Consider the following 23,611-nt stretch of genomic DNA (forward strand, 5'->3'; position numbering starts at 1 on the left):
GGCCTGATTGACATGCTGCCAAGCCTCCCAGCCCTGCCTCCTGCGGACCTCCTCACTCTCCACCCCCTTCCCCAAGGAGCCGTCACCACCTGCCGCTTGGGATGGCACAGCCCGGTGGCTGTGACATCATAGCTCGGACCGCGTGACGTCACAACCCTGTGATTGTGGGGTCACGGCCCAGTGCTTGTGATGTCACGGGCTTGCCACGTGGCACAGATTCAGGGGGTGAGAATAGGAGGCAGGGCAGGGCTGTGATGAATAGAAAGGGGGATATTTTAAAAAAGCAGCTGGACACAGACAGTCACACCCTGTGGTTCTCCTTAGCTCCCAGCCTGCCCTGCTCACCAAATCGTGAGCATATTTGCACCAGGATCCCTCTCTGCTGCCACGTCCACCTTTTTCCTCCAATAAATCTTTTCTCTCCCTCTCCCACTGCACTTCCTCCCTCCCCTCCTCAGATGCCATTGGGCAACCATGGACATTATTACAGCTGGCACCACCAGGTGGTGCTGTTGCACACAGTTCTTTTTCTTAGCGTGCAAGCAAGTTTAGACAGTTGGGAAGACATGCCACTGTTAGTTCTGGGGTGAGCAAGATTTTGTGCAGGGGCAGCTTTGGGAGCCCTAAGAGCAGCAGGAGAGTTTGCACGGTGCCTATGGTGAGGGCCAATTCTGGGGGCAGAGTTGCTCCTGTTGAGCTGAGATCCCTGGGAGTAGGGCTTGCCTGCATGCAGGGAGACCATCTCCGTCCAGGATTGGTGAGTGTGTGAACAGACCAAACCTTCGCTCCACCACACTAATTTAGCCTCCACTGGGAAGCTAACTTGCAAGGCCTGGGACAGCGGCTACTCCTGGGCATAGGGGCAAGGATGGTGTCAGGAATGGGATACCTGCATCAGCAGACAGGGTGACAGTATTGTTCCTATTACAACAATGGCTGGTATTTCCCTTTAAGAGGATCAGGATTTGTTTTGCCATCCATTCATGTTCTTCTTGGTTCCTTCATTCATGTTCTCTCTCACTGTTCCCTTCTCCTCCCACCCCCAAAGAGTGCCCACCTCCCTCTCCGCACCCTTTGCAGGCCCCTCCCCAAACCCAGGGGGCCAGCCCCGGCCCAAGATTGCCAGCCCCAGAGACCTGCTCTTTCCCAGCCGCGACAATTACACAACTCACCCGGGGACTTGTAAACAATTTTTAAAGACACAGCCAGTATTAATTATGCAGATAACGACTTGGGAATTGTCCGGTTACAAACGTAACCGCTGTCAGAACGGTGTGGGCTGGGAATAACGCCCCTCGCGGCTGGAGATACACGTCTCACAGCTTATCTAACACAGCACCAGGTGAGGCTGCTTCTGATCTCGGCGCGGGCTAAGGTGATGCAGGCACAAGGCTGGGAGATCTGGCTTCGATTCCCAGCTCCACAAGAGGCTCTCCGTGTGACCTCGGACCAGTCACTTTGGGCCCTCATTTTCCCCTCTGTAAAACAGAGATAACAATACTTGCCCACCTCCTGCCGATGCTCAGATGGTACCTGATGGGGTGGCCATAAGTACTTTAGAAAGAGCTCCGCAATAGATTCAGTTCAAACGATACCGTCAGTGTCCTGGGAGAGCACTCGATTTATAATACAGACGCACTTTAGACCAAACTCTAACTTGACTTTGGTTGTAAGCTTTTGCGGGGAGAGCGGGACCCTCTCATTGTTCTGTGTAAGGTGCTGGGCATGGGGGGGGGCTGCTCCTAGGTGCTGCAGTAATACATATAATAAATACTAATAATTAACCACAGTCTTCATTAGGGACCAGCACCCTATTGCGCATGGTGCTGTACGAACTCTCAAGCCATCCATTGCTCCAGACAGTTTGCAATTGAGGTTAATGCTATTAACCATCTCAGGCAAGCAAAGGAAGGTACACACTTTTGGCCTGGGTGTTAGACTTGCCTTCATTTAACAAGGAGAAAAACAATTAGCAGAACTCGTTAATTTTTTTAAATGCCTCTTTTTCACTGGATAGATCCCAGGCCACAGAGTGTGGAGGGAGGGGCTGTGCAGGTATCACTAGAAAAATTCTTCCAAATGAAGCATGGCCCTAGCCTGAATCACTGGGGTTTGAGATCAGCTGTGAGTGTTAATGTGAGTGCTCATGATCAGCAGGGGCATGATAATGAAAGGTCCAGGAGGCAGCAAAATGCAGGCCTGGTCTCATAGTACAACAGCCAGGGACAGTGGATGGCATGGCAAGGTGGCCCATGTAAAACAGGGGAGATGCTTTTTCATGTGGTGTGCAATCAGCCTGTGGAACTCACTGCCACATGTTGAGTCCAAGAGCTTAGTGGGATTGGTGGGGGAGGGGAAAAATCAGATATTTATATGGAGAACAGGACTAGGCAGAGCTGTAATAGTAAGAGTTAAAAATAGCCAAAAACTTTGGAAGCATTACAAACCCACATGCTTCAGGGCATAGACCAACTTCTAGCTGACAGGGGTCAGGAGGGAATGTCCCCTAGGGGCAGATCACCCCAATCACTGCTGGGGTTCTTGCATCTTGCCGTTGCTGGCCGCTGTGCGCCACAGGTTACTGGGCCAGATGAGCTATTGGTCTGATTTGCTACAGCAATTACTAGGTTCCTCTGGTCCAGCGGATTGTGGGAAAGGACCACCAGCCAGGGGAGTTGAAATGACATCTTCCACAATGCATGACCTTGGGGAAGGGAGCCAACCTCTGACACAGACCTGCTATGTCGCTTCCCCTCTCTGTGCCTCAGTTTCTCTACAATCACCCCTCTCCAAAGCCCTTTCATGCCGTGAGCTGTCCAGGTGCTCAGAGGGAGGAGTGAATTTCATGCCGGTTCTGAGACTGTAGAGAGAGCTTGAGGGAACGAAATGGGAGTGGGGGAGGCAGTTGGTGCGAGCGTGGGAGGTTTGGGGACTTCGCTTGACTGAAGAATCAAGGCTTGTCGAATTTTCATTGAGCAGCTGTTTGCCAAGGTTCCTTCCTGTTAGATCCCAGCAGGGTCCACTAGGTGGCGCAGTACCACAGACCCTATAAGAAGCGGCTCCTTCTGGGATCTCCGGGTAGTAGCCAAGACTGAGCAATTTGGGGCAGGGACTGTCTCTCACCATGTGTTTTGTACAGCACCTAGCGCAGTGGCATCCTAATGGGGGGTGCTGTGGTAATACAGAAGGGCAGGCAGTCTCCACGAGTTCTCCCCCATTCAGGCTGCATGGGATTTTGCTTTGTGGTCAAGGAAAGCAAAGAAAGAACAAATATAAAGTCTCCCTGAGAGCGAACGTAGGGGGAGCGACTGGCTCTTTGAACTGTCTCCCAGAAGGGCCCCTCACGCAGACAGGGAGTGAGAGCTCGCCCATTTTAAAGTGCGGGAGGCACAAAACGGAGCCATCATGGGTTTCATGGATTTACGTAAACCCCTGTCGTAGGCCAGGAGCTTAGGGATTGCTGTCCTGCCACCCAGAGCAGTGGACGGGGAGGGCACACGGGAGTATGCGCCATAGGTCCGGGTTGAGGGGCACTGCCACAGCTGTGGGCGTGGGGAGCCCAGGGCTGGGGTAGCAGGGGGCAGTGGGTCACAGCTGAGAGGCAGCCCCCAATCCGTGCCCGTTAAGACCGTGCACCGTGCCCAGCTCTAACCGCCCGGCACTGATCTCTCCCTTCCAAGAGCACTGAACCTGCGCTCAAGTTTCCTTCCCTTTCACCTCCCCCTCCCCCCAGGCTCTTGGCAGCAGGGGCCCCTCCCTTGCCCCTCACAGACAGGGGCCTGATAGCCCCTTCGCCCCCCCCATCACAGCTGCCACCCCCCCCCCCAGACACTGAGCAGCAACAGAAGGAGTTGCCCGCCTCTAGCTGGGAAGGCAGATTGGCTGCCGGCCCTGCCAGTCTCCCCGGAGGAGCCGTCTCACTGGCTGAGTGTGTGTAAGCGAGTGGCCAGCGACAGAGCATGGGTAGCAGGTGGCGGGAGGGGGAGGGAAATCAGCTAAACTCTGGCTCACCCCCTCTCCCTTTGGCCTAGGTGAGGGCCCAGTTGGTTGCTGGCTCAGGATCAAGTCCGGGAGCTGATCTCAGGGCTTTACTGGATCCAGCCACGCCTGAAAACAAGGAGAATTTCCTCTGGGAAGCAGGAAGACAAACAGGCCAGACCCAGGAGCGTGGCTCCAGCAGGGGTGCAGGGTTAGCACAGCTGGGAAGCAGAGCCAGGCGCTTCTGCAGGGAGCTAGAGATCAGAGACAGCAACACAATTGATACAGACACCTGGAATTAGCACCACTGGAAGGGCGGAGCCAACATTTCCCCCTGAGTCTGCAGAGCAAACAGGCTGGTTGGCATCTCTGCACCTGCAGGCCTCACCTGGAGAGGGCTCCTGTCAGGCTAGGCACTGGAAGTGCACCTCCCCTTTGCTGTGCCTCAGTTTCCCCAGCTGTAACAGGAGGGTAATGATAGCCAGCTGCTTGAAGGAAGCATTCGGAGATCTGTGGAAAGAGCTAGGGAATAAGCCCCACCACCCTGTGCATCAGGAGAGCTCAAAGCATTTAACGCAGGAGAGCGGTACTGTCAGCCTCATTTTACAGAGGGGGAAACTGAGGCCCACAGCAGGGACACAACCTGCTTGAGGCCACCCAGCAGCAGAACCAGGAATAGAACCCAGATCTCCCAAGGCCCAAGCCACTGATCTATACACAAGGCCACACCACCTCTTGCAACAGCAAAGTCCCCTTATCTACCCCCTGCCGTGCCTCATCTGCTTCCTCACTCACATCCATGCTGCCCCTTCCGCTGCTAACTCTCTCCTCCGCTGCCTTCTCGTTGTTCAAGTCCTTTCCACAAGCCCCCTCCTCCCGCCGATACTAACTCAGAATCAGTCGCCTGGGCCTGCTCAAAGAGCTCCTGATCCGTCAGGAGCCTCTGGGTTTGAAACAACAGATGGATTCCTGCGTGGGGGCCTGCCTCAGTTTCCCCAACCCTGTAAAATGGGGGTGAGGAGCCTTCCTTTGTCAGTCTTGCTGATTTAGAGTCTAGGTTCTTCAGGGCGGGGGCTGTCTCTCTCCCCACAGGTTTGTATAGCACCAGTCTCAGCGGGGGCCTCTGGGCATGACTCTCACACACGATAATGATCATCGATTCGTACATCTGGGGGGGGGGGAATATTTCCTCCCCAAGGAAAATTTCAACCACAAACAAACAAACCCCTCGTGTTAGTCACCAATTTCCCATGGAAAAACATTGTGGGGTTGGATATGGAATTTCCCCCTCCTTCTTTTTACACCCCAAATGTTCAGTTTTCGGCAAACCAACCCAACCCAACCCATTTTGGGGCCAGCACTGAACACCGACCGCCCTCCCGCTCCCCAGATATTTTGCTCCAACACAAAAGCTCACCGCACTTTGCAGATGAGCCGGGTAGGTCACTGCATGTCTCTGCAAGGCTGAGCCCACAGCCTCCCAGCCGGGGGCTGCCCTGGGAACCAGAAGCTTGGCCTGGGAATAACAAGAATTATTACCATCGTGCCTGCCTAGATGCCCCCGCTGGGGGCCAGAACCCCGCTGTGCTGGGTGCTGTACAGACACCCACCAAACACACGGTGGGCTCTTTGGGGCAGGGACTAGCCAGTCAGACCCAACAGCTGTTGCACTGCAGAGCCTTGCGGCCTAGTGGCTGGAGCACTGAACTGGATTTCAGCAGGCCTGGGTTCCAGTCAGGCTCCACCCGCTGGCTGACCTTGGGCAAGTGCCTTCCCCTCTCTGTGCCTCAGTTTCCCCATCTGGATAAGGGGGATAATGCTATTTCCCCCCCTTAGGGAAGCTCTGTCAAATCTACCAGTGAAGAAGGACGGCGATTAGTCTATAGCCCTTTGTCTTCACAGATCTCAAAACACAGGCAGGTCTGTGGCATTAGCCACCTGTTACAAGTGGAGAAACTGAGGCACGGCACAGGGCTGTGACCCTCTGGAGGTGAGTGGCAGAGGTGGGATTAAAGCCCAAGTCTAGGGGGAGTCCCATGCTTTAGCCACCGGCCTCCCAAGAACAAGCCCCTCCCACGCCCAGCTTGGCCGCTAGCCAGCTCCCCTTAAACTCAGCACCCGCTCGCGCAGCTCCCATCTATTTTTAAGGCCCCGCGGGATGATGGAGCGCAGCCGTCGGGATATTAATAGGATTCGAGCCCATTAGGAACATCTGTGTCAAGGGGAAGCGGCATTAAGAATCGGACCCTGCAGGGATCCCGGGCCCAGGCCTCGTTTATTCACTGGAGGAATCTGGGGCCCACGGGGGCTGGATGGGTGTATGTGTGGCGGGGGGGAAGGTTCCTCTCTCTCTCCCCCTCCTCTGCCATTTTCCCTGACGGTGGCTCCATTACACACATTATCACATCGATCTATCTCTAGCCTTCACCTCCCAGAAATATTGCCGTGTGGCGTCAGCTCCATCTGGCACTGCCTGGGCTCCCCCCCCCCTTCCCCCCAACTGCAGCTTGCAGGGAAGGGCTCAGCTAGGGAGACGCAAGAAAGAGCCGTGGAGTCGGCTCCGCTCGGTGGTGGGGGCGGCCTGGTGGCTCATGTCCCTGTGGAGGGTCCGCGGCTGGGCCTTGAGGTTCACCCCTGTTCTACCCCATGCAAAGTGCATGCAGCAGGGGCTGTGGCGAGGTGAACCCCCTCCCTCTCCCCGTGCCCCATGGGCATCAGATTTCACCTGGACAGGGTCACAAGGTGCCAAGAGGACAGAGGCAGTTTCGTGGCTCATTTAGCTCAGGGGCTCTGCTGAGGCTGCCAGCAAAGGGGCCGATCGGTGCCAGTGGCCGAGGCCACTTTTGTGATGTGGGAGCCGGGTGGAGACCCAGCAAACCCCGCAGACGTCCGGGGGGAGCCCAGTGCCCCACACGGCTTCGTTGGGCTGGTTTGTGACCCGCCACCGAGAGCTGAACCAGCCTGAGCCAGCGAGATGGGCTGTGCAGGTCCGTGGCCATCGACGAGCATTGTGTCACCCAGCGAGCGCACAAACGCCACCACGCGGGGGCGGGGGGGGGGGGGGAGCCCCGCAGTCCCTGACTATCCCAGCCCTGGGCCCCCTCCCCAGATCTGCCAATGCCCCTCATCCCAATCCACCCCTCCCCCACTATCCCAGCCCTGGGCCCCCTCCCCAGATCTGCCAATGCCCCTCATCCCAATCACCCCTCCCCCACTATCCCAGCCCTGGGCCCCTCCCCAGATCTGCCAATGCCCCTCATCCCAATCCACCCCCTCCCCCACTATCCCAGCCCTGGGCTCCCTCCCCAGATCTACCAATGCCCCTCATCCCAATCCACCCCCTCCCCCACTATCCCAGCCCTGGGACCCCTCCCCAGATCTACCAATGCCCCTCATCCCAATCCACCCCCTCCCCCACTATCCCAGCCCTGGGCCCCTCCCCAGATCTGCCAATGCCCCTCATCCCAATCCACCCCTCCCCCACTATCCCAGCCCTGGGCCCCTCCCCAGATCTGCCAATGCCCCTCATCCCAATCCACCCCCTCCCCCACTATCCCAGCCCTGGGACCCCTCCCCAGATCTGCCAATGCCCCTCATCCCAATCCCCCCCCCCCCCACTATCCCAGCCCTGGGCCCCCTCCCCAGATCTGCCAATGCCCCTCATCCCAATCCACCCCCTCCCCCACTATCCCAGCCCTGGGACCCCTCCCCAGATCTGCCAATGCCCCTCATCCCAACCCACCCCCTCCCCCACTATCCCAGCCCTGGGCTCCCTCCCCAGATCTGCCAGGACCCCTCATCCCAATCCACCCCCTCCCCCGCTATCCCAGCCCTGGGACCCCTCCCCAGATCTGCCAATGCCCCTCATCCCAATCCACCCCTCCCCCACTATCCCAGCCCTGGGCTCCCTCCCCAGATCTGCCAGGACCCCTCATCCTGACATGCCATCCCCTGCTATCCTAACCCTGGGCTCCCACCTCCCACCCCACTGCCTTAAAGCAAGTAACAGCTCATCTCAAAGCCCTCAGTCATCCCCTTCCTCTCTGCACCTGGTTCTTCAGGGACCTTTCCTGGGCACGGCCCTCAGGGTTCTTCCAACAATGCAAAAGGAAACCCAGAGGATCCCCTCCCACCCCAGGGGAATCACAGCCCTCCCCAGCTCCCCCCGGCCTGCCAGCTTCCCTTCCTGCCAAGCAGCTTCCCCGGCCCCACTCCTGGACTTACCTTCCTGCCAAGCAGCTTCCCCGGCCCTTCTCTTTCTGGCCCCACTCCCGGGGTAATCACCACAGGAGCAAACAGCCCCCCCTTCCCAAGCTCTCTTCAGGGCCTTCCCCTTAGCCTCTGCCGCCACCCTGCTACTGCCAGGCATTTCTCCTCTGATCCTCTACCTGAGCGGTCGCCGCAGCCCTCGTGAGCTCCAAGCTGGGTGCACCTGCCTGGTCACCTGGGGAGCAGGACCCACCTCACTTAAAGGGGCCAGACACCCTGTGAGGAGGGGAGGGGGAAAAGCCCCCCTCCCCGGCACAGCCGATTAACCCACCAGGCATCAGGCAGTGGGCACAGGTGGGGTTTGGGAGCTGCCCACCCTCGCCGCTCACCCATCAGCTGAGCCGTCCCCGGGGGCTCCCCGTGCACGGAGACAGCACCTGAGCTGTCTGGAACGAAGGGCCCGTTCGGTCTGGTCACCGCGCACAGAGCAACGCCCTGGCTCGGGTCACCGGGAGGACCGAGGCGGGATCTGCAGCTGTGCGGGCAGAGCTCAGGGAGCTCAAGGACCCGCAATTACCCGGCTCCTAAACCTCTGGGGGGATGGGGGGACGAAGTGCGACACCCTGTTCCACACAGCACAGGTCCCATGTCCATACCTGGTGCCTTAGACTGTAAATTCTTCCAGCTGGACACCAGCTCTTTGTTCTGGGTGCAGCACCCGGCTCATGACTGGGGCATTTGGGTGCTACCGTAATACGAGGAAAAATGTGAATCATCCCCAGATGAGATGTGCTGGGCGGGTCACGCGTCCTGCCACTGCTTGGGCATCTGGCTAACGAGAGGCCTGCTGCCTAAAACCTGGCCTTACCTTGGGCACCTGCCTACAATCGAGGGCACAAGGTGGGGCAGGGGCAGAATTCTTGGAGCCATGCAGACCTGGGAGGAAGAACCCACCTTCCCTTCATTGGTACCCCCAATACCGACACCCCGAGAGGACTGGCAGACGCAGTCTGGGAGCGCACACTGACACTGCGGGGTTTGTCCAACCAGCACCCTTGGGTTTGAGCCCTGGGGAAAAGCAGCCCCTTGTTTTGGTGTCTGCGTAGCAGCTGGATTCTGCTGGAGGTTGGCGTGGGAGCAGCAGCGGGAGGAATTAACCCTCTGAAAATCAGCCCCATGTGTCTGGGTTTGGGGGGGGGGAATTGATGCCACCCTGCACTGGCCACATCTGCATCTCAGGCCAACTGCCAGCTGCTACTCCCAGGGTGGCTTGGGGAGGGAGGAGGGAGCCACCCATTAGAGAAAGTCCACAGCACAATTAAGACGTGTTTTGGTTTTCATCTCGCCGCTCTCCCTTCATCCGCTCTTCCTGTCTCAGGCTCCACTTTCTTCTCTCTCGCAGCGGCTGCGCATGCTGAGGAGCCAAGCCACGCGCAAAGCCCAGTCGCTCCTTGGCAGGTCAGTGGAGTGGACAGGACTTCGCGTTTGAGTTCCTGGTGGCTTTCCCCCGGCTGGAGGGGCTTTTAATGCCACCTCCTTAGTCCCTACGCTGCTCCTCGGGTGGGGCTTTTTATGTCACTTCCCCTCCCAGCCCGTCCGCCCCGGAACTGTGACTTCCTTGGTCTGTTACCTGGATACTCTAGATCCAATTTAAGACTCCTACAATGGGCATCAGGGGGCCTTGGCACAGCTGCGAATCAGGCCTTTTGTATCTTTCAGTCGCCCTCTCAGGGTTTTATACAGCTGCCCATCACCGTAGCCTCTGGCTGCCTAAACTAACAGCAATAGCGAAGACCCCAGTGGACTTGCCCCTTGTCCGTTGACTAGTTTGGTGGCTACATTTGATCATTTATTATTATTTATAGTGCAATGACATCTACAGGCCCCGACCAAAGCCGAAGCCCCGTTGTGCCGGGCACAGTCCAGATTCATACTGAGAGACAGTCCCTGCCCCAAAGAGCTTACAGTCGAAACAGACTAGATCTACAAAGGATGGGGAAGGGAAACTGAGGCACAGGGGGTGACTCACCCCAGGTCACACAGCGAGTCAGCGGTGGAGCTAGGATCCAGTCCCCTGTAACTCCCATCTGTACTAGGAAGGATGGATATAATGAGGTGAGGTTGGAGACTCCGGACTCCTGGGTTCCACTCCTGGCTCCACCACTGACAAGCTACATGACCTTCGGCAAGGCGTTTCCCCCGTATGTGCCTCAGTTTCCCTATCTGTAAAATGAGGCTGGGAACACCAGGCGGCTTGCGAGGCTAAATTCACTCGTGTCGGTGAAGGGGTTGGATGGGCTGGTACAGCAGTTGGCGAGGAAAAGATACGAGTCACACGCCTATGCCCATCCTGTGGCCAGCTGGCACCAGTGTATTTGGGCTGGAGTCTCACGCTGACCTGACCTCGGCTCGTGACCTCTTCCGAGCTCTCCTGGAGGTGGGGATGGAGAGACAGCAAAGGCGGGCGCGTGCACACCCCCCGCCCTTCTTGGTTGAAATGACAACACAAGGGGTGAGGCCAAGGGGCCCCGACTTTCCTCCCGGCTCTGAGATGGGTGAGGTGACTCTGTAAACAAGCCTCCGCTGGCTCTATTCTCTGTGTGTGCTGCGGGCACCCACGTGATGGGGGGGCATCGGCTCCCTGCACAAGAGCCGCGCAGGAGAGGCAGCCTGCTTGAGCGAATGCTTCGGATGCTGCCGCGTCTGGTGCCCTCGCAAGCTGCCACCTCCCTCCCCTCGGCGGTGGATGCCAGTTCGTGCTCTCGGGAGATGGGTCGAGAGACACACTTTGGATCTTAATATGCTAAGACGAGGAAAATCAATTTCAATCTCCACAACGCGGGAGCAGCAGAGCAGAAGGGGAGCGAGCACTTCCCAGTCACTCGGCAACCGCGCAGTCTTGAAGGCAAACTAACTAAATAAACCCACGGCAAAGGGCGAGCGGAAGACGGACAGAGGCGTGGATCGAGGCCCAGGGCCAGCTGGCGCGGGCAAGCCCCTAACGGGGCCACGGCAAGAAATGGGCAGTGGGGTGAAGGGGAGATCTGGGGGTTGCCTTCCTCCAACCAAGTGGGTGGAAGTGCTGGGTCTGCGCAGAGCTAAGGGGAGGGAAGCTGTGGGATCTCCGTCGTGGGGTTTTTTTAAAGAGCCAGTTGGCCCAATGCCCACCAGGGATGGTCTAGGCTTGCTTGGCCCTGCCTCAGAGCAGGGAGCTGGGCTTGCTGAGCTCCCGTGGTCCCATCCACCCCACCGAGCCCCTGCCAAGGTCGCTCGAGTCCAGGGGTTATCTTCAAAGTGCCAATGGGCGCTCAGCTCTTTCAACGTTCACGGAGCCGGCCTCGCTTGGGCAGGCGGGCGGGTGTGCATAGGGAAATGGGGGAGTGTGCCCGTGTGCCCACATGTGAACACGCATGTTTCTCCACCTGTGTATGCCTGTACATGGGCACATGTGTCTAGTCACGCTAGACCTTGCGTCTCTGGCCCTGGTTTTGAGATTCACACACACCTGGGATCCAGGCAGGAAATGGGCCCAGCTCCTCTTTCACAATCACTTCTCTCACATCAGTGCCCGAAGGCACGGCACCTCTTGGGACACATTTCACCCGAAGAGCTGCCTGTTCTGGAATTCGGAAGTTGGTTGATAATCAAACTTTGTCCTATGTGAGGCCTACACAGCCTGGCTCACACTCAGATCTGGGCAAAAGCTGGGCCGGGACATACCTACGTTATTACTATTTGCTCAGGGTGAGGGTATGAAATGCCCATCTGATCACCTGGGTGCCTCATTCGGACAGATGGGGGAGCCATTGTGTCCTGTGGTCAGGTCCCGGGATCTCGCGTGGAAGACAGAAGCCCAGAAGGGGAGATTTGAACCAGATCCCAACAGACGTTTGTTGAAGCAGCGGGGGAGGCGAAGCCACACGATCAGCTTTGTTCAGGGGCCCCTGCGACAGGCCTGGCTAACCTTACCTTGGCTCTCAGGTGGCTTCCGAATCTGCCATCTCTGCCTCCCTCAGTAGAGTTCAGTCTCTAGCCAGAACCCAGAGCTGCTGCTGAGTAGGTCAATTTGGTTTAAAGAGAGGGAGAAAAGGGAGCGGACACCTGGGGGCCTTTGACGACTGGCTGTTTCTCAGCTGAGGAGGAGGCGGGTGTGTGGAGACATGCGGTAATGACGCCCCATTATGCTGTATGGGCACTCGCCATTACCCCGTTATTACCCCTTGCAAGTTTGCAAACACAACAGTAATGTCAGCAGCGAGCAGCCGAGCTGGCAAGCCGGGCCTGTGATTATGTTCCTAGCCTGGGACCGGCCTGGTCTTATTCCTCCATTTACAGGTAGAGACAAAAAATCGAACCACGCTCCTGGATTGTTAATTCAGCCGTGTGTGTGTGTGTGACAGAGAAAGACAGAGGAAGATGGGGTGTAACAGGGGAAGGTATGTGTGTGTGTGAGAAAGAGAGAGGGGTGTGTGTGTGTGTGTGTGTGTGTGTGTGTGAGACAAAGAAAGACAGAGGAAGGGGTGTGTGTGAGAGAGAGAGATGTGTGTGTATGTGACAGAGAGATGGAGGAAGGTGTGTGTGTGAGAGAGAGGGTGTGTGTGTGTAACAGGGGAAGGTTTGTGTATGTGTGAGTGTGTGTGTGTGAGAGAGAGAGATGTGTGTGTGTGACAGAAAGACAGAGGAAGAGGTGTATGAGAGAGAGGGTGTGTGTAATGGGAAGGTTTGTATATGTGTGAGTGTGTGTGTGTGTGTGAGAGAGGGGGGTGTGACAGAGAAAGACAGGAAGGGGTGTGTGTGAGAGAGAGACTGTGTGTGTATAACAGGGGAAGGTTTGTGTATGTGTGAGTGTGTGTGTGAGAGAGAGGGGGGTGACAGTGAAAGACAGAGGAAGGTGTGTGTGTGAGAGGGGTGTGTGTGTGTAACAGAGGAAGGTTTGTGTGTGTGTGTGTGTGTGTGTGAGTGTGTGTGTGGGGGGGTGACAGTGAAAGACAGAGGAAGGGGTGTGTGTGAGAGAGACTGTGTGTGTATAACAGGGGAAGGTTTGTGTATGTGTGAGTGTGTGTGTGGGGGGGTGACAGTGAAAGACAGAGGAAGGTGTGTGTGTGAGAGGGGTATGTACGTGTGTAACAGAGGAAGGTTTGTGTGTGTGTGTGTGAGTGTGTGTGTGAGAGAGAGAGAGTAGGGGGCAGTCTTTGTGCACGACATTGGCAAATGCCCATACATTTACCTACCCTCTAACCTGCTGAGCTGTATGTCTGGTGGGGGGGGCTGATCAATAACACAGCCCCTCCCCAGAGACAATTCCACCTTCTGTGGGGATTGGATACAGCAGAAAGGAGCGTCCTCCGCTAGAAACCTTCCCTGGCACCTGGCTCTGGGGCCCTCCTGGGGGGGGGGGTGACATAAATTTGGGAGCCTCCCCCCTTCCCCCCGCTACCGCCTGGGCTCCTTCCCCTGGTCCGCTGGTGGCAGGTCTGGGGAGGGAGCCGGGCTTCTTATTTTTTGCAGCCTGCAAACCGCCTGTGCCAGATCTGGGTCCCTCCGTGCAGCCCCCTCGCTCCCCGATCCCTCCCCCCCGACCCGAGCCTGCCCCCACATGCCAGGGGGGGCGTTGCTGCGGCTCGCTCCCTACACCCCATTGTTCAGCCCGAGCCCTGCGCCGCTTTCTTGCCCGTGGTCCCATTTTGCAGCGTGTGGGCAGATCTGTAGATTTGGATATTTTTTTTTTTGACTACAGAGTGACAGATGGCGATTCCTCCTTCCCCAGAGAGAAAAATCTCCCTGAATGCAGGCGCGTGTCAATCATTGGCTCTCATGTGATCGCTCCAGCCGATGACGTGCCAACCATATGGCATTGGCATCAGAGCTGGTACCCCCTTTGCTTGGTGGTAGAGATGCCACTCTCGCCTCCTTTTGGATAGAGCACTGAAGAAAGCTGTAGCCACCTTAAGGAGCTTTGCCCCGGTCCCAGAAGATGCTGGGGACAATGAAATAAGAATTCCTCCAGTTAGCTTTGAAGGTAAGTTATGTAAGAAGTGAAGGGGGAGGGGGCGCTGGAAACTTGAATGGATAAAAAGCAACTTCCAGGGTTATTTTTTTTTCTCCTCCGGAACTGGCTTTATTTTATTTTAAGATCCGATCTATTTTTTTTCGAGAGAGGAGGGAGTCTTACTTCAACCCCCCCCCCCCGATTTCAGAGGGCATAGCTCTGTAAACATGAAAATCGACCCCAGAAACTATCTTCCATCCGTTGTCCCACCAGGGAACGAGATATCTCGATATAGCTGCACACATCGGGTAGGAACAAAATGAAGCTAGAGATTTTTTTTATTTTTTAACGGAGGAAAGGGGTCTTTCAAATCAGAAGGCTCCGGCTTTAATTTTTTGCTGGTTAAAAAAAATTTGCATTGCACACACACACACACACACACACACAAAGACAACGCCAAGGAAATTGACATGAGATCGCTCCCTTCAATCGCCTGGCTGGAGAGGAAGATTCTCGCCGCGAGATAATCTTGCAAAGCGGAGAGAATTTGCTGGTTATTGCTCCCGGTGCTGCACACTCTGTCGGTTTAGCAAGACCCTCCCGTGTCTGGAAGCGGGGCTGGGCTGGAAGGGGCATTCATTTGTAGTCTTCATTTGGCTTTATATATCCACCAAAACCCCAAACCCGTTAAGATTTGTTTTTAGTGGCAGCCTGTGAGGGGTTGAGCGGGAGCCGCAGCTGGAGTGTGAATTGTGTCTCGCCACATACAGGGCGCTGGATCAAAACCACAGAAACGTGGCGTGGGCAGAGGGCATTGATCGAATGCAAAGTTGGACAGCTGGGCCGAGGTGGGGGGTGTGCAGTGGGTCTGATCGGGCCGGTATGGGGAGAAGCGGGGAGGGGGTCAAAAGGATTCATAATAATCGGGATGATCGGCTCGTCTGTTTCAAGACGGGCGAAGGGTGCGGGGGAAATGGGTCTGTTCTGAACCACAGGGCAGGAAAAGTTGAAGACTGTCGGCAAGGGCTTGGGCCGCAATGAATGGAGAAGAAATTGACACCCGGGGGAGGAAGTATCAGCCGAGGAGGTGGGGCGGGGAGAGAGAGACGAATGGGGTGAAATCGGGTTCCTAACATTTAAATCTCAGCCCCGAGCCACACGGAACGGAATAAAGACGGCGGAAAATACAAAAATAAAATCAAATTTAAAAAAAAAGAAGACCCGGGAGTTCCGAATGAATTATGAACCCAAATCTGCCAAGCGCATTTCCCGGGATCGGTCACAAGGCGATCGGGGAAGCCAGTTCATTTTACTCCCGCTTTGAAACGATTCGATCGTTTTGACGCGGGATCTGGAGCTGGGTCCCAGTCCTCCCCGGGGCGATTTCCCCACCCTCCCCACACACGCCGGGTTTCGACCTCCCGATCCTCTCCGCGTGTGCGTGTTCCGCGTGGGGCGGGTTTCTAACCAGCTGGAAGCCGGGCGGAAAGTCAAGGGCAGAATGGCCACCCTATGACACCCCCGCGCTCCCGGCTCCCCAGGTTCGTTTCCATTGCCAACTGCACCCCGCTCCGCTCCGGTTCGGCGCCTGGGGAAGTGACCATGCAAATCGCGTCCCCCGCCCTCCAGATTGAATCGCCGTAGGAGCTGGCCAGTCACCCCCCCGCACACATACACACGGGTCCGGGCCTGAGTCCCCGCTTCGCGCAGCCGAGCCGGGGGCCGGGGACGCAGCCGAGACAATGGGCATTTGCGAAGGCGCGTGGCTAAAATGTTCCCTCTCTCTCCTCCCCCCCCCCCCACCCCGTGTCCCCTTCTCCAGCCATCATGTTGACGAGGCTGTTCAGCGAGCCCAGCCTGCTCCCCGACGTGCAGAAATTCCCCGGCTGGGCGGAGGAGTGCGAGGAGGATGAGCGGAGCGACCAGGAGGAGCGCAGCGGCAAGACGCGCCCGCTGCAGGAGGAGCCGCGGGAAGGCTCCCTGGGCGAAAGCAAGGAGGAAGGGGACCTAGGCGGGGACGAGGACGAGGAGGAGGAGGAGGAGGAGGAAGGGGTGGAGGAGGCCGAGGGGGACCGGCCCAAGAAGCGCGGCCCGAAGAAGAGGAAAATGACCAAAGCGCGGCTGGAGCGCTCCAAGCTGCGGCGCCAGAAGGCCAACGCGCGGGAGCGCAACCGCATGCACGACCTGAACGCGGCGCTGGACAACCTGCGCAAGGTGGTGCCCTGCTACTCCAAGACCCAGAAACTCTCCAAGATCGAGACGCTGCGGCTGGCCAAGAACTACATCTGGGCGCTGTCCGAGATCCTGCGCTCGGGCAAGCGGCCCGACCTGGTCAGCTACGTGCAGACTTTGTGCAAGGGCCTGTCCCAGCCCACCACCAACCTGGTGGCCGGCTGCCTCCAGCTGAACTCCCGGAACTTCCTCACGGAGCAAGGCCAGGAGGCGGCGAGGTACCACGGCCCCAACTCGTCCTTTGCCCTGCACCCCTACAGCTACCCGTGCTCGCGGCTCTCCGGCACGCCGTGCCCGCCCGGCCCCATGGGCAGCTCCCACGCCTTGCGGACACACGCCTACTGCGCCAGCTACGAGACCCTCTATGGGAACGCGTCCCCCGACTACAACAGCTCGGAGTACGACGCCCCCCTGAGCCCCCCACTGTGTATCAATGGCAACTTTTCCCTCAAGCAAGACTCTTCCCCGGACCACGAGAAAAACTATCACTATTCTATGCATTACTCCGCCCTGCCAAGCTCCCGGCCGGCCGGCCACAACTTGGTGTTCGGCTCCTCCGGGGTGCGCGGCGGGGTGCACTCCGAGAACATCCTGCCTTACGACATGCACCTGCACCACGACAGAGGCCCCATGTACGAGGAGCTCAACGCGTTTTTCCATAATTAACCCCCTTGTGACCACTGAAATGTCCTCCCCCCCGCCCCACGACTGCACATAGCAACCCCTCCCCAACCCACTGCCATTCTGCTCTAGGGTTTAAATGTCTCCTCCGCCCCAAAACTGTGACCGTACAATTGTTAGGTGTCTCCCCGTCACACACACACAAAGCTAGACTTCGCTCGGCTCGCGGCTCCAGGGGAATTAGTGTCCCCTTTACTCGGCCCCCGAGGACAGCGGAGCAGAGCAGAGTATACACCGAAAAGAAAATTTACTTTGGTGCAATATATATATATATATAATGTAAAAAAATACTATGAAAAAAGCTAACCTGCAGGTTTGCAGTCGATCGAGACAAGTGTCTATTATGGCCACATGGAAAGAGAGTTTTAGGGAGAAAAAATTGGAAAATTAGAAACCCCATAAATTTTTTTTAAAGGGACAAAAATCTGGACAGTAAAAATAAATGGGGGGAAAATAGAGAAATCGAGCATCTTTCCTCCCCCGCAAAAGTAAAGAATATTGTTTGGCAACACATCAAAGTAAATTTTAAACAATGCCAGCTCGGTTTGGGGGTTTTTTTGGTTTTTTTTTTAATTTATCAGGAGGCTTTTAGAAGGGGTTATCCCAGAAAGGGGGAATTCTCTATTCGTTCCGAGGATTCACTAAACGATCCCACGGAAGTTTAATTAAGAACAAAAAATGTTTGCAACTTCAAATCAGCATTTCAATGCAGTAAGAACTTTTTAGAAGCAATAAAGAGGCAAACAGAAGATAAATATATATATCGATATATATCTATGCAAGTAGGTACTGAACTAGAAAAGTAACACACAAAAGAATTCATATGGAATATTAGACTATGGACCAAGCAACTTGTTGAGGTTAAAAAGGTGCACTTTTTGATTTGAAGGGAACTGAACGGTTACTTACGTTCCCTTCGTCGTTAACAATCAGTGACTTCAGCTTTTTTGAACACCCTTGTACCACAAGTAACATATTTTCCAAATTGTGTGTCATGATGTTTTTTACCTGTTTTAAAAACTTTTAAAAAAAATAGAGGGGAAAAAAAGATTTCTATGAAATGGCAAAAATGTTTTGTTATGCATGGGTAGGAGCAAAAAAAATGCAAATATGCAAATTATAAAGGTGGTGTGAAGAGAGCACTTATTATGCTATATATTTTAGTTGGCTATTTTTCCTATACTGAGGACTCTTTACGTTATTTCTTTCTGTAATGCATTTTTAGGGGAGGGAGGGGGAAATTGTGTAACGAATACATCCGTATAAAAACATGGTATCGAGACCCAAACTGAGATATCCTGGTATATTTTTTGGTGCATTGATCTAATTAATTTCATTAGTATTTATTCCATTTTTAACACATTCTTTAAATCAGGAGACGTTGTTAAAATATTTTTCAACCTGCCTACATCACCTTTAAACATACCAGCATTTTTAAATAAAAGGGAGGAAGAGAATTTCTGATAAATGTTTTTAAAAAGTTTTACAAAAAAAAAATTGTAGCAAAGGTGAAAATGTCTATCAGACACCAGAAGTGCTTTTTTGTGTTTCTGTTCAGTTTAATTAAGATTAATAAATATTTATGTCAAATGATATGCAAAAGAAAAACCGTTTCTTACAATGATGTAATTTTTTTAAAACCAGTATTGTTTTGCTATAAGCATTTACACAAAGTCTCTTGGTTTGACATAGGTCCCAAAGTTATTCTACATTTTCGATAGCATCGGAAGGCAGATTTGAAAAGGTTAGAAATGGCATCGTAATTTTTATTTTTCCTTAAATCTCTCTGACACTATTTTTTAAAAAGTGAACTCAAGAATGTGACGGTGTAAGCAAACAAAAGAGATTCTGAGAAACTTACCAGAAACTAGGGGGGGGAGGGTGCTTATAAGCTAGAGAAGTTAAAAAAAAGTACATAAATAAACTGCATGCATCAGTATAAAAAAAAGAAAGTAAAATATTTTTCCAGAATCTAAACTCGTATTCAATTGGATGTTTGAAGTATTACTCAGAGTGGAAATTTCCACGAGAACTGATCTCTTATGTGAAATGCACCAGTATACTCATTTGACGTTAAGAGCAGCAGTCAGTTGTGATTTGATTCAAAAGTGTAATTAACAAGCGTCCTAAGACGACAATTAATAAATATTAAATGTTGACTCTGTCATGTTTACTAGTTTACTTGAAATACTCACGCTAAATATATATACACGAGACCCCATTCTTTCAGCCAGAGCACTCTCCGAGTACTTTTTTGGAGTGAGGGGCAAAGGAGATCTCAGAACTACTCCACTCCCAGCAGCTTAACTTGTCTTCAAGGCAGCTGTCGATTGGCAACATGCTTAAAAATATATAGCGACTTTTGCAAGAGTCACATTCGATGTGATAAAGCTTAATGCAGTTTCCTTGTCTTGTACAGCTGGCATCTCCTTGCAACCTTTTTAAACAGACTTTTTTCCTTTTCTTTATTCTGCACGCCAGTTGCGCGATAAATTCAGAACAAAAATATATCTAAATACTGGTGCAATGCATGCATGGTTTGCCAAACAGGAGGGGGGAAAAAAACACGTTTTGGGATAAGGTGCATAGGGTTTATATTTTAATATTCCGGCTTGCAATTTTTTTTTAAATATATAATAATTATCATTCTAAAGTACCCACCAGTAGCACTGATATCAAGTCTCTATATACCAGGAAGGCACCGTAGAGATGGTGACAACCATATCACCCCCAAATAACTGCATAAATGCAATCCAGCTGGTCCTGATCGATGCGAGAGTCTGAGCCATTCGTGATGGCCCCCGGAGTTACCCTAAGGGTTGGTTCCCTTCCCCCCACGCAGCCCCAGGTTTGCTATGAAAAGGCGTTGTCTGCAGCGTGTGACCAGGCCGATCCTGGGAGCTGTCCAGAGCTCCCTGGTGCTGAGCAAAGAGCTCGCGGGCAGCCCGAGGGGGTCTTGGGAAGCCGAGACATCACCAATCCTGGTGACACTGGATCCACCCTGGTCGTGTCGCCCCCTCCCCACTCGCCTTGGCTCAGAAGCCCGGAGTCGTGTCTCGGGAGGGCAGAGGGGTTCCTGTCCACACGTACAACCAGGCATCGGGGAGGGTTTGACGGGCGCCCCCCAATGTCACCCTGGCGTGGCCAGCCAGGGAGCGAGCTGGAGCCTTGGCCCCCTTGAAAACACGCGGAGAGAAACCTCTGCCCAGGCTGAGCGCGTCCTTTGGGGGAGGTCTGGGGCAGGGGCCGAAGCCAGCGGGCCCCTGGTCACCTCCCATGTGATGCGCCGCGGAGTCTGGCCAAAACTCAGACCCGTGGGTTTGGTTTGGTTTGGTTTGTTTCCCTCCAACAAAGGGATAAGCCCCCGGGGCAGGTAGAACGATGCTCTTGAACTTACCTGCCATTAAAAACCTTTCTGTGAAGGCTAATTGAGGGGGGGGTTCCCCCCTATAACGCGCTGCCGTCACTAAACGGAGCCCCGGAAGCCAGGCGCGGGATTCCGATAGCAGAGGGTCTCCTTTGCCGAGTCCTTGGGGGTCTCAGTCACGGGGGCTGGGGCTCGCCCGGACTGGGGAAGAGAAAGAGACGTGGTTCTGGCGACGTGGGGAGTCACCCACGAAGCTCGTGCTCCGACCCATCTGTTCGTCTAGAAGGTGCCCCAGGACCCTGAGTCTGGAACTAGTTAGCCAGGGGCGGTCAATCCACACACACACACACACACACACACACACACACACACACACACACACACACACACACACACACACACACACACACACACTCACTCACTCACTCACTCACTCACTCACTCACTCACACACTTCCAATCTTTGAATTGGAGGCGAGGAAGCGAAGGATGAGCCTGCCCTGTGTGGACACACGCAACCCGCCGGCCCCGCACTCCCCGCAAAAGGACGTGGCCCAGGCTGGGCTTTGACGTTTTGAAAGTCCCAGCAACAAAGTTCGCCGGCATTTTCAAACCGACCCGCCCTGCGTGAATCCCAGGCGCCGCCAATTCTTAACGGACTTTGTGCTTGGGTCGCCCTTTGCTAGGAGTGTGGCTCCATCACCCACGCGTGCACGCCAGTGGACGGCGGCGTATACGGCGCAGCTACAGTTCCATGTCTATGTCTCATATGATCGATCTACTGTGTGTATAGACACGTGTCTGGTCCAGCTATGTCGATCGCATCTTGATGGATCATATCGACAGCACATAGCTAGTTAGCGCTACAGCTCCGTTAGAAACCCACTCGGGGAGAGGGGGTCTCATGTTTTGCGGCGTGCCAGCGCCAAAAGGAAAAGGAAAAAAAGGATTGAGTGGGGAGGGAGGGAATCACTGGCGATTTCTGAATTTCAGTGGGAAAGGCGCGATGGCTGAAAGAAAGGGCACAGATCGAAAGGAAGGCGAGCAGCTGAAGACGCACTTAAGAAATTGGGTCTGGGTACCGTGTCAGTAGCCCAGGAAATGTCACCTTTAAAGTTCGCACTCATTTGCTCTTTGTAGGATGGGCCGAAGATGTGCGGGGCAGGCGAGGGTCCCCGCTGGGGGAAATCTGGGGGGTCTTTTACAGCCAGAAAACTCCTTCCTCCAGGAAACCAACAATGACAATGATGTGTTTCAACGAGCTGAGTTGCAAATGTCAAACTTGGCTGGGAAGGAGGCTCTGAGGAGAAAAGACTTTTCTGGTCCCCCGGGAGGGAAAGTGAGGGGACCCCCCCACACACACTCAATAAAGAGCTCGACTGTTGAACTCTTCAGTTCAGCAGCTCCCAGCCCCGGTCAGAAGCTCTGATGCCCACCCGCCCAAAGGACAGCAGGGAAGTGAATCCATTTGCCGCCCCTCTGGCTTCTGAATCCATCAAAATAGCCCCGCTAGAAACAGCCACACCGCGACCCTCCCCGCGGACAGCGCTGAAAATTGGATTCGCGGCCCGCCGGGCTCAGGCTGCGCCGCTTCGGTTGGAAATGCCTTGAGATCAGCCAGAAAAGCTGCAGGAGCCGGCGCGGAAGTTTGGAAGGTCACTAAAAAAGGGGCGAATTTTCGGGACTTTGGCAGAGGGGCTCGGATGAAATCTGGGGGGGCTCATTTCACCTGGAAGGCACCTCACCCCCCGCGTCCCTTTGCAAAATAAAGTTTTGCCTGTTTTGCGCAGGTCATTTCTTAACACCTCTTACCAGATCCGCCTTCCGCACGGAATCTAAACACGACCCACTCCCCCGTTAGCGGTTTAAGAAAACGCCCCCCAGCGAAGACATTCAGCTGGGTTTCAGTTCCCCCTCTTGGCTTCCAATCTTGCCGTTTTCCAAAGGGAAAATTCGGGGTTTGAATGGACACTTCCGCCCCTAAAATTCATCCCTTTCCCCCATTCATAACTGCACAGTAAAGCGACCCGCTCACACGGGTCACAGCAGAAATAAGTCGTTCCAGCCTATTGCGAAACTACATCAACTCCTTCTTTTTAGTTCTGGGAAGCAGATCAGAGCCAGAGTCCGCTGTGTGTCCCCCAATACCACCGCCTCTCCCGAATAACTGGAATTTGTAGCTAGATTTGAATGTCAGCGTGTAGAATTATTTCCAGAGCGATTATTCAAACTTCCCCGTCTGTTCTGCATTGTCAGGACCTCCAGAGGCGGGGTGAAGGAACCTTCCCCCCACAAAGCAACTACAAAGAGAAACAATGTCTAGATTGGTTTTAGACAGTAGCCAGAATTACAGGTAGCAAAAATTCTCCCGAGCAGCAGCTTCTGGAGGCGAAGGAAAACCAAAAAAAAGTTTTGCTCACTTTCCAACCTTTCCGGGGAAAGGGCAGGCTGTATTTTCAAAATCACATTTTCAAACGTTAAAAATCCCCCCCGTTCCTAACCAGGGGCTCTATAACTCTCTAGCTCGGGATCGTCCCCCTTGGGCTGGATTTTTTTTAAAAAGTGCTAACCTTCTCCGATCCCCACTGCCTGTAATGCTAGCTTAGCTGGAACATTTCTAGTTCGCACGCAGGCTGGTTCCGCAGTGGTAAAACCGAGGTTCTCTTTTGGGAGTCTAATGCCAGGCGGTGCCTCGTGCCAACTGCCAGCCACGGGGCACTGCGGGGAAGAGGTGAGCCAGCTATCCCGATTCTAGGACATCTGTTCATTAGAGAGCCGTTTTAAAGGGAAAGGCCCCTGGTAGGCGAGGCACACCCCAGCATACGTCCATTGCACTAAACGGTCGGCCACAGCTGAGCAGAATCAAAGCGTTCAGACCTGAGGAATGTACCGTGCGAGAGGGACCGTGGAAGGGGGGTATTTACAAAGTTGGGGTGGGAAGGTGCGATGGGAAATAGGATTCATTTGCACATGTTTGAAGGCTTCTGTTTTTGTTAAGTCGCTTCCCTCCCACTCCTCATTTTTCTTTTTCTTCTGCCAAATTCCCAGCCTCACAAATTCAACATTTGCTCCTTTTTCACCAGAGCTTGACATTACCAAATAAAACTCCCTTTCTCCTCAAGAGCAGCTACTCTTTGCAGCAATCCAGACTAGTT

General features: G+C 54.4%; 1 protein-coding gene across 1 annotated transcript; it reads left to right on the top strand.

The window, feature by feature from the left end:
- The first annotated feature begins 16,003 nt into the window (after nt 1-16,003).
- Nucleotides 16,004-17,074, top strand: NEUROD2 (neuronal differentiation 2). The gene has a single exon (XM_044999416.1). It carries the CDS (start codon nt 16,004-16,006, stop codon nt 17,072-17,074), a length of 1,071 nt encoding a protein of 356 aa, XP_044855351.1.
- The last annotated feature ends 6,537 nt before the right edge of the window (nt 17,075-23,611 follow it).

Source organism: Mauremys mutica, chromosome 25, assembly GCF_020497125.1.
Source record: "Mauremys mutica isolate MM-2020 ecotype Southern chromosome 25, ASM2049712v1, whole genome shotgun sequence".
Taxonomy (NCBI): domain Eukaryota; kingdom Metazoa; phylum Chordata; order Testudines; family Geoemydidae; genus Mauremys; species Mauremys mutica.